This window comes from Polyodon spathula, chromosome 40 (genome assembly GCF_017654505.1).
Source record: "Polyodon spathula isolate WHYD16114869_AA chromosome 40, ASM1765450v1, whole genome shotgun sequence".
Lineage (NCBI taxonomy): Eukaryota > Metazoa > Chordata > Actinopteri > Acipenseriformes > Polyodontidae > Polyodon > Polyodon spathula.
The window spans coordinates 521,707-536,279 of NC_054573.1; the positions used below are offsets into that span (position 1 = coordinate 521,707).

General features: G+C 38.2%; 1 protein-coding gene, 1 long non-coding RNA gene and 1 other non-coding gene across 3 annotated transcripts; all 3 read right to left on the reverse strand.

Annotated features, from left to right (window-relative positions):
• Positions 1-1,494: 1,494 nt before the first annotated feature.
• On the reverse strand, positions 1,495-2,271 carry LOC121304981 (guanine nucleotide-binding protein G(I)/G(S)/G(O) subunit gamma-8-like). The gene is made up of 2 exons (XM_041236445.1): positions 2,188-2,271; positions 1,495-1,758 (listed from the first exon to the last, which is right to left on the reverse strand). Exons 1-2 carry the CDS (start codon positions 2,269-2,271, stop codon positions 1,630-1,632), a joined length of 213 nt encoding a protein of 70 aa, XP_041092379.1. The 3' UTR covers positions 1,495-1,629.
• Positions 2,272-5,951: 3,680 nt separating this feature from the next.
• On the reverse strand, positions 5,952-6,045 carry trnai-uau. Its single transcript has 2 exons — positions 6,008-6,045; positions 5,952-5,987 (listed from the first exon to the last, which is right to left on the reverse strand). It is a non-coding gene; the product is annotated as a tRNA-Ile (tRNA).
• Positions 6,046-10,359: 4,314 nt separating this feature from the next.
• Positions 10,360-14,105, reverse strand: LOC121304917. Its single transcript, XR_005948007.1, has 2 exons — positions 13,032-14,105; positions 10,360-11,183 (listed from the first exon to the last, which is right to left on the reverse strand). It is a non-coding gene; the product is annotated as an uncharacterized LOC121304917 (long non-coding RNA).
• Positions 14,106-14,573: the final 468 nt, after the last annotated feature.

The window sequence follows — 14,573 nt, forward strand, 5'->3', positions numbered from 1 at the left end:
TTATTAAAATGTTCTCTCTAACTATATTGTTATGTTAACTTGCTCTGATTTTGTTAACTGCAAAAGCTTAAGTTAAATGTAACTGTTAATTCTGCAAATAAAGCCCTTCAGGTGCTTCTATGGCATTTCAATGGAAAATAAGAAACTGAAGCCTAGAAAGGATCAATTTTTTAGTGTTTTTCATCCCCATGGTGATGATAAAGCTGCATTTGAAATCTCACTGCTTTGATTACAGGCTCGTGTAACTTTACTGTTCTCAAAAAAAAAGACTCTGGGAATATATGTTGTAAACAAGCCCACCATTTTACACTTCTAACAGATTGAAAACAGATTGAATTACATAATTGTAAATGAACAGAATAGTACTGCAATTGTAAATTCGACTGTAATTGTAATCCTACCCAGGTCTAGTGGTAACTAATAGGTAATATTGTTGGAATTATTGAGTAAGCTGCAAAGATTTGAAGTTACCTTGCTAGAGTCAGTGTGAAGAATATGCAGGAGTATTTCCCTTGTCTTATCAGCACAAGAGCATTAGCACTACATAGTTAATGAATGATTACAAATTAATTCTGTAAAGTTCATTTTTTATTGCCTTTTCTGTATAATAAACAACAAATATTACTAGCAATACAATATCGAAAAGCACTCTATAGAAAGTAGCTTAGTTGAAGCTTTTTTACAGTGTTGCTTTTTAAAATATACAAATAGTTTTCTAAAATATGCACAAAAATATTGTTTATTTCTAAATGATCAGCATTTCCTTTTGATCGAATGTTTACGCTATCCTCATTTATGCTAAAAGAAACCAAAATCTTCAAAGACGCTGCCATCAAAACGTTTGTCATTAAATCAGTCTTTATTTTATATAGAGCCTTTTGTAGAGTATATCTTTTAGTATTTCTAAATCTTGAACTACAAAAAAAACGTTGTATATAAATGCAAAAATAGATAAAAATAAGAATAAATCAATCCAATGTTTAACCTTTTAAAACGCTTGATTCTAGGGGTCCTCCAGTTAAAGCACTGCTGCTGGGCACGCAGGATGAGTCAGCATGCAAGACGTCAGTTTGCAACCGGGCTGTGCAAAGAGGCCGAACTTTGCTGGTGACTCCAAAGGGGGCATCACGTTGACTCTGACGCTCCTGGGGTAGGGGATGAGAAACCAGCATCCTCATCGTGCAACAGCGAACCCTACTGGCCAGACACTGAGTGCATTCAGAGTGGATAAAAATGAGGGCTGATCTCTGTTCTCCGGGATCGGTAGCCCGCCCACCTCTGCTCTGGGTCGCTTGGCGTTAAAGCGATTCTGGCTTTAGGCTTGTGAGATCGGAAGATGCTCTCAAGCCCTCAGAACGTCTGTGCTGTGTAAGGAGAAAAAACATAACTAGATATTTCAAATTGGGGGAAAAAATACAAATAAAAAAAACTTGATTCTCTACAATGTACTCAATTCACAGTATTGCATTGTCTAAATACAATACTGTGTTGCACTATTGCTTACTTGCTGTAAACTACACTGTATTTAAATATTAAGCTTACATTGTAACCCTCTAACACCTATAAGTTGCCTTGGATAAAGGCGTCTGCCAAATAAATAATAATATGGTTGTTGATGTTGTGGTTGGATTACAGGATGGCACAAAAGAGCTTCTTCTCACGAAAGGGGTTTTCTGAGGAGGGCACTGAGGTCACCATGGGGTCTTCCTTCGCATGAGCCTCGCAGAATGCCAGGAGGTCAGCAGCAGCCTTCGAAACCTACAGACCAAACAAGGACCTTGTGTTCAATGTCTACCCTTTTAAATAGAAGGGACATCACACAAACACACACAAAAAAAATGATGCTAACATTCTTATTTCACAGTGTACTGTCAGGTTGGATCTGCTCATCCGAATGGTCAGTTTTCTCCTCATGAGTCGCTCTCAAATGTATTTATGAAGAAACCATCTGAACAAATGCTCAATTCCTTGTGTACCGTAAGGGGTTCATCATAGATCTGTCTATCCTTAGAGTGGCTCTTACCAAATAACACATTGATAATAATAACTTGATAGACAAAAATATGAGAATATTTAAAGAGGAAGAAATGAGGCTTGCAGGACTTTTTGTTGTATCTTTATGAGTTTATCATGACGAATAGCACAGCAGAGATAAAGAAGATCCTTTCTGGTGTAGCCCAGACTGACCTTCATCCTGTCAATGTTGACCTCCAGCTTGAGCTGCTCCACTGCCTTGCGCTCCTCTGCGATCTTTGCCATATTGTTGGACATGGTCTCTCCTTCACCCTACCACTCAATGGCCAGGCACTGGACAAACACAGAAAGGGATGCAGGGGAATCAAATAGCAGCCAAGGCTGGATCAGGAACAAACACCTCCATCACAATGAATCATTCAATAAGTGACCTTGATTAAGGGCCTGATAGGGAAATGTGTGGCCCAGAATCTCGCCTTTCGGCTTGAATTGAACCGCCCTCAAATGAGACCTCCAACTAAGAGAAAGTTTGCAACGAATGATGTTCACACTGAACGACGGCAGTGGAAAGCTTCACCAAAAGCCACCTTGCAAAACGTTTCCCTTAGCATCCAAAAAAAATCATCCAAAAGCAACCGCCACTGTCTCAGCTAGATTAAAATTACTTGTTGTAAGCGTCATATTTGAAATGTCCGTGGAGCACAGTTTCTGTAACAGGTCCCTTTGGAGACCCCTTTGCATGGGCCAGCCCTTCGACCCTGGAAAGAAAGCTGCAAAGGAAGAGGAGAGGAGGAGGAAAGAAAATTCACAACAGAAGGCTGTACAGTAAGTAGTGCACCAGTAAGGTGGAAGCTGTCTCCTCTAGAACAGCACCAAGCCTCTCAATATGTTAATTGCATCAATTAGAAAACTGTTTATCTTTGTGAAATGCAGGCTGTTAGAAAGCTGAGCACTGCATTCTCCAGCTCGGTGAGCTCTATGGCTCCCATTCCCTGAAATCATTAGAAAGTAACATATGGGGCTGTGCTATTTACAACACTGTTAATTATTAGCACACCGCCTGAGCCAGCCCTCGAGGCATGATCCCAGCTGAGGTAACAAGCTGAGACACGCTTGACCCAACTCCCTGTAACCGTTATTCCCTCATAGGGACACCAATGAGCTCTGTGACACATCCTGCACACTATTCCATAGTAAAGACACTGCTCGTAGGTTCAGGATGCTTTAAGTATTGTTGGAATAAATTCCTCTTGGTTTTGCAAAAAATTGTAACAGCCTTGAGTCTATTGGGTCAAATCCTTTTAATATCAAGAGGCTGAGCTTAAGTGGTGATAACTAGCAGAACTATGTAAAACGACATGGTTTTGAATTCCATGTGTTTAATTATTACAATGCAATATTGAAAAACAAAGGGAAGCTGCAAAAACACACATTACAGTGTGTATTAGATTGTGCTTCCAATGCCGTACAGGAACTTCCATTGCATGTGTAACAAGTTGGAGGCTAGGCTTGTGCTCTTCTGAATTTATGGTTTCAAAGCTTTTGACCTCATCTCACACAACACTATCCATTGCACCTGCAAACATTCTAATTCAGCCTTGGTTTCAAAGTCCCAGATACATTTGGATAGTATTACTACATCCAGAGAGAGCTGACGCAGGAGAGCCTGTCACTTATTAGCAAGGTAACAGCATTAAAGCTTATGGGAGGCATTTAACATTGTTTTGTGGTTTGACGACAGGGAGAATGTAAGATGATACAGCATCTCCTGGGTTTGAATTATGTTTGCTGGAATGGGTATACGGTCAACAAAAACACACAAACACAAAATGACTGCTTCTGAATAACTGCCAAGGCTCTGTTGTATAGTCTTGCCCTGTACATAACTGAATGATCTTTTTGATATTGTGATGCTTTCTGCTCATCCATATAATATATATAATGTGTGCGTGCACAACACAACTATTTTACAGATAGTCCTTAATTACTAAATCTATATTCTCTGACAGCTGCTAAAATAGCCTGTGGATGCACAGCTAGCGGTTTACAGCACTTAAAGTGTCTTTAAGTGAAATTAGGTTTGTAGCCTTAACCCATTAAGTACCAAATGAATTTCTTTGAAAACCAGAACACAAGCTGTGTTTATGTAAGTCGATACATTCTAAATTAATATTTCTTCACTGTTTTTTTTTTTTTTTGTATCCATAGTTCTGGCTACAAACTGCTGCGTTATATTTTGAGGACAGTCAAGTGAGACGAGCCTGTAATCGGAGCAGTGAGATTTCACAGCGGCGACGAAGCTCTGAACACATGAAGCTCTATCATCACTGCGGGGAGGAAAGCACCAATATATTTATCATTCCTAGGCTTCACTTTCTTATTTTATACTGAGGCGTCATAAGAAAAAAAAAAAAAAAACATCTGGAGGGCTTTATTTGCAGAATCAACAGTTACATTTAAACGTCACGTTTTAAATTTTAAATAAAAGATAAGAAATACCATACTATTAATAACAAATACCGCCAGCCCAAGGTTTGGATGGGCTGAACTGCTCCCTCGCCCCCTTGCAGGGTAGTCCTAGGGCAGACGTCAGGCACACTCGCGGGGGGGAATGGGAAGCTCACGTCCCCACTGCGTGGTATATCCTTACTAAAATAAGTACCACTTTGGTTTCTTCTAACCCTGCTCTAGTAGTTAATCGGATTCTTTCCATTACTGCAAGCATGGCAATTCTCAACGCAGATAGTTCCAATCCACGTGTAAAGAAGATCTTTTAAATGAGAACCAAAAAAAAAAAAACATTGACGGAGATATAAAATGGTGTTTATCGTTACATACCCAAGCAAACTGGTTTCTCCAACTCTACGCGCTGTGGAGGGCTGAGTCTTGATTCGATATAGCCAACTAGGTCCACTATATCAGAGTGTGAGAGAAGAGGAGGGATAGATGGAGCGAGAGAGAGGGAGAGAGAAGGGCAAGTATCCTCCCGCCTTCTGCTCAAGCTTCATCCAGTCAGTTCATGGGCAGGATGCTGCCTCACAAAACATTTCCCTCCAAGGGATCCTTTAAAGCAATTATTACAGTTTACGCTTTCCTACGGTCTCCCAGGACATCCGTATCTAATAGAGCAACCCAGAGCGCCCCTCAGAACCAGCTTGTAGATACATTGTATTATCAGGGCTTGACTGGATGCAGAAGTTTTTATAACCAGAATTTAAAAACGTTTATTGCACAAGACGAAGCTTATAACAAACAGGTTCTGTGTACAGATGTTAAAATGAGAGAGAGAGAGAGAGAGAGAGAGAGGTTTTTATAAAGTTGGATGTGTACAATGTAAGGTTATTCAATGTGTATTCATATTTTTGTTTCATGTTCACTTAAAGATTGCATGCATGTAGTCTCATTTACATAAAGGTTTAGAACACAATATAATCAAATGGCACTCTGAAGCATAGAGAACACTAAGCCACTTTGTACCACTGCATGGCACACTAGGGGAGACTTTGGGTTGGATAGAGCAACGTTGCCTCAGATTAGGTCTCCTGGTGGTCTCTTGGAGCCAGGTTTCAAGTCACTGTTCCCGATAGTGGCTTTTTTTGATAGGTTACAAAAATCCCCAATGTTTTAACCTGCTTAATGTTAAAGTTTAAACGTTTAGGGAACTCAACAAATATATTAAAAAAAATAATAGAAAATTATTGCGTCCATTTTCTTCTACCGATTGCCTTAATCTGGGGAGCTGTCGCTTAAAGAATCAAATATTCAGAAAAGGCAGCACATGGCTAAACGTTTGAGAATGGAGAATGTGCATCATCCTTCGTTATTTTTATTTTAAAGTCGGGCTATAGTAGCTAGAAAGTGGAACACGGTAGGTGAGAATGTCAGAATTTTGAAATAGATATTGAGTTTTTATTTATTTATTTATTCATTATATAATATTGAATAAACGATTTAAAAATTTCTGTCAAAAAAGACTTTGCTCCAGGTGAGGCTCGAACTCACAACCTCGGCATTGCTCTGCAATGTACTGCTGTATAAGTACCGCGCGCTAACCGATTGCGCCACTGGAGCACCGGCTAGAAATACAGGAAATTGCTCTCTAGAGCGCACAAGCGAGCGAATTTGCATTTAAAAACAGGTTTGAGACTCGTTCTTCCTAACCCTATTCATTAGATGTGTTTTCTTTTGCTTTGCCCGAGTTACAGTTGAGTGTTTTTGGCTTCTCATTAATGCTCAAAGATTAGCTTAGTACTTTAAATGTAATTCTCTGTTTCTGATTTAGATTAACCGGACAAAAAGTGTAACTGTAGTATATTTTGCACGCGTTTCAGCACCAATCTGCTATTGCCATGCCATTCTACAGATTCGAATATTTCTCAGAATTCTTCGAGCAGAACTTTGGCTGGCTCTCCGTTTATATTTCATACTGCAAGTTCCTTTATGTGTTACTTTAGCATATGTTTTTCATGTGATATTGTGTAGATTATTGCCTTGTAAGTCTTTAACTTTGAGTATGGGATCTCAAGATACGAATAGACAAAGATAGATAGGTCTCAGCTAGCTTAACCAAAGCAATTGCTCCCTCTGCTCCAATGATGAGATGGCGATATTCTCCACTTGGGGGAGCTGCTGTTGTGTTTCGGGCACGCCCCCTCAGGTGTAGTACTCTCTAACCACGCCCTCCAGGTGTAGTCCTCTCTAACCACGCCCTCCAGGTGTAGTCCTGACTCGGGTCCCGCCCCCCTCACCTGAATCGCTGGTGCAGAGGGGAAGATGGCGGCAAGGCGAGTTTGTGCTGCTGGTCTAGCTGAATTTAATTTATTTTTTGTATTGTTTTTAATAATTTAGTATCCCTGTGGATTGTTCTAGGGGAATACAATACAATAATTGCGTGCACTGTTTTTTTGCTTTTGTATGAAGTTTGAACAAAACACATTTCGTCCTGATAAGGTAACTCTGTTTGTTTGTGCATTAAATTCAAAGTGCTTTGCTTGCGGCTGAACTGACAAATTGATTAATTTTTTTTTAACTTGTGTAGTGCTACTGTTTATGTTTTAACTGGAGCTTCAGTTGCAATATAAGTTTGGCCACATTTTGGCAGTTTCGTTTTGCACACCGTTATTATTATTATTTTTGTTATGTTTGTAATATTGGTTACATTTCGTTCAAATATGTTTTTTAAAACATGTTACATCATGATACATGATACATTACACGATATATATATATAATATATATATATATATATATATATATATATATAATAAGAGATAGGAATAAATATCGAGTGACTTGAGACAGTTGAATATTCTGTGCCAGAAAGAATCTTCCCAAAACGCAGCTGCCACTAGTTTAACAACAAGACCAAAGGTGGGGCTCTTCGTTAGATAATGCTAAGCTTATTGAAAGTGAATGGGTAGTTATAGAAGTAATGCAAGGAAAATCAACAGCCGGTAAAAATCCTACTTATAATAACCCGTCAAAACTATTCTAATACAATACAAATGTAACCATCCCACGCGTTACTTTGGGATCTGTACACGGTATGATTATTCTGTTTCCTCGCAGTTTTAAATATATTTTTTGCACAAACAGGTGGGCTCTGTCTGTCTGTTATGGGAGGGTGTGAAATCAGTGACTCCTTCACGCGCTTTTCCTGGTAAGTGGAGAGTTTTTACCTTGTCTGCAGATTACAGATCATATTGTTAGGCTACATACAGGCATATATGTTTTAATATTACGAAAAACGATGCACACATACTTTTAATCACAGAGACAACGTGTATAATCACTCGGGGTATATGCATTTACACACCCACGTGATTCGTACATGCAAATATACACTTTATTCAATGAACGGGTGACGGAGTGTGCTCTGAAAACAAACACGTCCATTCCAGAATGGTAAAAACACTGCCCCGGCAATAAATACCATCTATCTGGAACAGAACCTTAGTTTGTTTTTCACATGCAATCAGTCATTTTTTAAATGTAATGTTTAGCTTTAAAAAAAAAAAAAAAAAAAAAAAAAAAACATACAGGAGAAAAAAAACAACCACAACGGAAAAGAGTAAAACAGTTGCAGATGTCTGTATTGTATATTGGACATTACAGTAGAGCACAGTGCCAGTAACACACATTATATATAGCACAATACAAATGGGATCAGTCAAACTCTCTTCAACTGTGAACGGTACGGGATTGCTATGGCTTCATTCCTAACAGTTTATTTGTTTATTGTTGTTCAGAAAGAGGTGCATCGTGGATCATGTCTTTGTCTGTTATGAGAGGGTGTGAAATCGGTGACTCCTTCATGCGCTTTTCCTGGTAAGTGGAGAGTTTTTACCTTGTCTTGCAGATTACTGCGCATTATTAGATTGCATTACCGCCTAAATACTTGCGTTTCGTTTTGTTTTTGGTAACTATTAAAATATAATTCACCATACATATGCATCACTATTGATTCAAACGGGACATTTTCAGTAAGCTATAGCAAACTGTACTGGACTTTAAAAGTATGAGAACGCATATCTAAGGGAAATCAGTATTATATCAATCTATTTGTGTAAAGTAATACAGGTATATAATTCTAAACATAAATCCATTGACTTCCCTCAAAGTAATATAGCCATTTTTGACGTAAACAAGTGCAGTACTGTGTGGTTTATTAACGCAGACATGATCATTTCAGAATAGTCAGTTCATTGCCGGCCATGCAATGTATTTTAACGTTACATGTAATTTAGACCAGGTACATTACATGTTAAAGATAGCTAATGATGTTTTAACATGTTGTTAAAACCGTAGCAGTACAGCCTTGCATGTATGCGGCTTATCCGGCTGTTCTTAATGCACGGAAGATTGCAGTCATGATTGCTCGTGCAGGTTTGGTCCATTCTGACTTCTTATACAGTTAATTCTGTTCGAGACTTTGCAGCCAAATACCCTCATTCACATCTTTCAGAGAGCAGTGTCACTGTAGTGTATGTTGGTGTCGTTCTTTATTCTGCTTGTTTGTTTGTTAATTGTTGTTATTTGTTTCAGGGAAGCAGTCCCACTCCTGATGCACTTTTTTTTTCCCCTCTGTGTCTTTGCTGGTCCTCTTTCTCGAATTCCTGGGAGGCTGAAGCAAGGAGATGGAGTCCGTGACTTTGTTGGCAAGTTGTAGTTTTTCACCAATTGATACTTGCACATGTTTTGCATTTTGATGTAATACTGCATTTTTGCCCATTTTTTTTTTTTTTTATTTACAGTGATGTTACGTTTCTCTGTTAGCCCAGTGATGTGAAGTCACTTATTTCCATGCACTTTGTGTATTTGATGTGTTGAATTGTGGTCGCTGTTTACCTGCTTGATTACGTCATGGATTCACTGTGTAATAAAGCTGTATTGTTTATTTCTGTGTCCATCGTTTTCTACTAGATCCATGTTGTCTGGCTTTGGGTAAGTTGTTTGGTGCGGAAACCTTGCTGAGATCAGTGGTGAATACAGTACCTAACAAACGATGCAAGGGAGATTCCCCCCCCAACTTGCACAATTGGCGAGGGGGAGCTCCGTTTCATTTTTTGTTGGATACTGCGGAAGCCACCCCTTTTTTGTGCCGGTGCAAATTTTCCCGCCAAAAAACTTAGTATATAGGGTACCCGAGGGGGTTGTCCTTTCACATGTCAATCAAATGTAGCCAGGATGTAGCCAGACCACCTCCCTTCCCCAGTGGGGAAGGGAGGTGGGCTGGCTATGCTCTTGACTGTGTGTGTATGCATATTTACACTGCCCTCTATCAGATATTGGGATGTTCACGGTTGACCCAATATCCGGAGGAGGGCAGTGTACCTGTGCATACACTTATATGGTAGTAATATCACGGCATTGTTACTTTGAGCACACCAGACTGCAGCCAGCTCAGCTCCCTCCTTCAATGGGAGATAGGCTGGCTAGCGTTTTATTTGGAGTGTTCAAATTTACAATACAGAGATATTAGCACCATATATGCATACAGGTATATAGGGTATCAAGAGCACAGCTGGAGCACTCCAAATAAGGCGGTAACCAGCTCACCTCCTCTCCCAATGGGGTGGAGAGGTGGGCTGGCTATTGCCTTGTTTGGAGTGCTCCAAGTACCTCCACTCCTGTGCTCTCAATCACCTATATACTAAGTTTTTTGGCGGGAAAATTTTCACCAGCGCAACCAAGGGTAGCATCTACAGTATCCCGCAAACCGTGCAATAGAGTTTCCCCCTTGTCGCGAAGAGCGCGATTCAAAGAGAAACTGCATTGCGTGGTTTGTTGGGTACTGGAAGCAAATGCACCGGGAAGATTTTCTTCTGCTAGCCAAAAACGTCACCAAACATCATCATCCGTAACCCGTCAAGAAACAAGGAATACTACAATAAAAAAAGATACATTTATTACTACAATAAAAAAGATACATTTATTGAATCAATTGAGGCATTCTGTAAATGTAACATTTCCAAACGTTAGCAACAGCAGCGTGTTATTACAATTGCACAAATATTTCTGTAGCAATTAGATTATACTTACTATAATAATAATAAAGTAACAGTAATTAAAACAATATACACAAATACTGTTAAAATCAACAAGACATTACATTACTCCTCCTCGTCATGGCAACGGATACCGTCACGAAGAGCAGGAACATCAGGGTGAGCAGACCCCAGCATCGTCGTTCCCCAGAAATAAACAAGAAGACACACACAGTGATTAACTCGAAATAGATACACAACAGTGCATCACCCAAACCGTGTTAGGCTCTGTGTTTACATGCGTTCTATCATTGCTGCACAGCTGCACCGTTCGTGCTGTCTTGAGCTCCAAAGCAAATAAACAAACCGTGTTTTACAACGTGTGTCTGAATGCAACTGACATTCTTCAAGTCGTTCTGTATTTTTCACAGTCAAATGTTGCTGTAGTTTTTTTTTTTTTTTAAATGCACTTAAAATCACATGTTTTCTGTAGCCAGCTCGGATAATTTGCGCATCTATATTCAGTGATCGATCTCACATGAATAGAAATGCTGAGAGGTATTGCAATCGTGACGGTTGAAAGGAAACATACAAAACAAATGAAAAATGCTGTCTGTGTGCGCAGCAGGTGGCTTACCATTTAAACTTGAAGTCAGAAAACCCCGGCAGGTATAAATAAGCAAACGCTAGACCAGAGTTGGCAACATCGAGATGCATCTCATTCTGCAATACAAGTGATAACGTGAGCAAACAGTATATAAACAAGATATCAAACAAACACAAGATTGGATCTTCCTTCATAACAGTCAAGACCTACATAACGAGTTCATAACATTGAATTATGGAATATCATTTACATTGTTTTTACCCTTCAAATGATTCTAGAACCTAAAGACTACAAGAGAATGTTCTAATGAAACAGATTAACGCACAGGAATCTCTTTAGTTAGAATGTCATTCTCACTGTAACACGCTCCTGATGTGTTAAACTGCACGGGTTATAATATCAGACTGATACAAAAACCCGTTTATTAAACAATGCTGTGTTACATCACTTGCACACAGGGGAGAATTAGCTTATAAAAGCAACAGTGTAGCACCGACTTGATTCATCTACGATCTAACGCTTCATACAGTGCCCTTGTTAAAGTTTGCAAGTAAGCGAATCACATCAATTTTACCAGCTAATATTAACAAAAGACAATGCGTTTAAACACGAGACGACAGCTCAAATCATTTCAACGATCGCCGGATTTCCCGAAAATACAACTCTAGTATAAATGTATATTATTTTCAAAGTGAATTCTGATATACAGAACACACTGTCGGGTTGTTGCACTATTGTGGTCATCGATTCTGTGAATGAAAACGTGACAGCCTGGCTATCCTGCAGTACTGTGTTGTTAGTTATAAGATTACAGTAGTGTGATGATCGTACATCACCTTGAAGTACAGTTACTCACAGACCACACTTCAGGATATATATATATATATATATATATATATATATATATATATATAGATATATATATATATATTATAATCAGTAGGAAACAGTAAGCAAAATAATATTTTTGCATTAAAATATACACATCACAAATAATGCATTATTTCAATGACAGCAAGCGAGAATAAAATTCATTTTTTAAATAGTCTATTCGATTGTTTCCTATTTTCAATTTTAATTGTGACATACACAGACTAATATAAGGTTCACAATACGTTACCATACACTGACACCCCGTGAGTCACCTCAAATATCCAAGCAATACACAATAGTGATTTTACACGTTCTCATTTTTTTTTTTTTTTATGTGTATCAGAGAGGGTTAATGCCGCCATAATGACCTTTCTTCTTTTGTTAGGGAAGCCTGGGACTTAATATTTTTAAATCAAGATTGAAAACGCATTTTTACAAAATAGGATTTTTATTTTTCTTAGTTTTTTATTTTACAATCAAAACTGCTTTGTTTTTTGCAATGTTTATTATTATTATACTTTTTAATTGTTCTGTTTTTTTTTTACAAACTTTCTTTTTTATCTTAGTTATTTCCTGATTTTACAAATAAAACCACATTTTTTAACTCTTGTCAAAATTTCTGTTTTATTCATTTTTGTATTGCCGTTAACTTAGTGGATCAATTGATCATTTATGTGTGTTAAGCGTTTTGGGATCCTTGTGATGAAAGGAGCGTTAGAAATGTGTATTGTATAATAATAATAATAATAATAATAATAATAATAATAATAATAATAATACATTAAAAATACATTAAAAATACATACATACATAAATGCACAGGAAACGCCACCTATACTACAGGAAAACCGTTTCAGACACTTAAAAGAACACGTTTTAAAAGGACAAAGTTAAATGTTGGCGTTTTAATGCCTCAAATACGTGTTGTATTGAATTATTTCAGTTAAATGCATCTGTATTTACATTTTAACAACTGCAACGCCCGGCTAGTGTAAATATTAGTGCCGGCAACATATAAACTTAAACATATTAAAACAAACAGCTAGCATTATGTGAAATGCAAAAAAAAAAAAAAAAAAAAAACAGCATACCTTTAAACACCTGATTCCTCTTTTTCTTCCAAACAGAGAAATATCCATTTAGATGTCCCATTGTTACTAGGCTATGCCACAGGGAAATACAAAATAATTAAAAAGCAATAAAAAAATAAAAAAATAAATAAAATTTAGCAACAGGAGGAACACAAACTCGCCTCGCCGCCATCTTGCCCGCAGCACCTGCGATTCAGGTGAGGGGGCGGGGCCTGAGACAGGACTACACCTGAGGGGGCGGGGCACGAGGCACAACTACACGGGGGGGCGTGGTCGAGGCAGGCCAGAAGGGTCAGCGCACTCAGGTGGAGAATTTCGGCATTGCATCATTGGAGCCCCAATGTGCAGAAATGACCTCGCAGTCCCTCTGCTCATGCAACATTCCACCTTAAAAAACACACACACACACACACACACACACACATATATATATATATTTAAAAGATGTTAAACTGTAAAAAAATCAGAGTCTAGGACTTGCGCATTCTTGCAGAAAAAGTTCTTATTTGTATCTCGAACCTTCAACCCCATTCAGACCTAACGTTCTTACAAACAACTTTGGATTTCCCGCTGTTTGCTACCAAGGCTTTTCACCGCTGGTGGCACAAGCGCAGTTGTTGAAGGAGCTCTATTCATCCTTTGCACCTCAGTACCCCTATTCTAAAAAAGCAATTTCAAGTCTAGACTGCCGCAGAAGACGGGAGGGACGGTCGCCTTGAATTAGAATGAAAACTTCTCTGGGAAGCAGAGCGATTGAAAACCCGCCTTTGCTAAGAACACAATGCTGCATTGAATAGTGAAATAAACAGCAACGACAAAAACAAAACAAACAAAACAAAAAACAAAAAAACAGCCATATGCTAATTCAGTGTAAAATCACCTGACAATAGCCATCCTGTCGGTCAAAGGACTGCGAGTGTGTGAAAACGGACGAAGTGTGATAAAAAAAGAACAACAAAAAATGTAAATGTCATGCGTTTGTCGTTAAAAGAGCAAAAGAGTTAAGGTGCACTGGACATTGTAACCGTAACCCTCTCCCGTTTTAAACTGAGCATTTAATAGACAGTGTGTGTGTGTGTGTGTGTGTGTGTGTGTGTGTGTGTGTGTGTGTGTGTGTGTGTGTGTGTGTATGTATATATATATATATATATATATATATATATATATATATATATATATATATATATATATATATACCATGGTAGGATGCATATTACAAATATACATGTACTTGAAGCACGTGCTTGAAAAGGCTTTTCAAAGATGCACACAATCGTTGTTACTGAAAACACCTCATAAGGCTGACATTTTAACATCAGCAATTATTATTATTATTATTATTATTATTATTATTATTATTATTATTATTATTATTAAAAGATGCAAAAATTGTAAAACTGGCACTAAGCATCCCACTGACGTTACATTTAATTTCGGTATTTGCACTTGCGTGTGCGTGTGCGTGTGCGTGTGTTATGTGGTCCCTATACGAGTGGTCATATTCATAAATAAATCAGGAATCGATTTTAAGGACTGTATTTC

What these genes read in the sequence shown, in the direction of transcription:
- LOC121304981 (XM_041236445.1), bottom strand. Translation starts at nt 2,271, where the DNA reads ATGTCCAACAATATGGCAAAGATCGCAGAGGAGCGCAAGGCAGTGGAG. An exon ending in TCAACATTGACAGGATGAAG is followed by an intron (nt 1,759 to 2,187) that starts GTCAGTCTGGGC and finishes TTTGGTCTGTAG; the next exon opens with GTTTCGAAGGCTGCTGCTGA.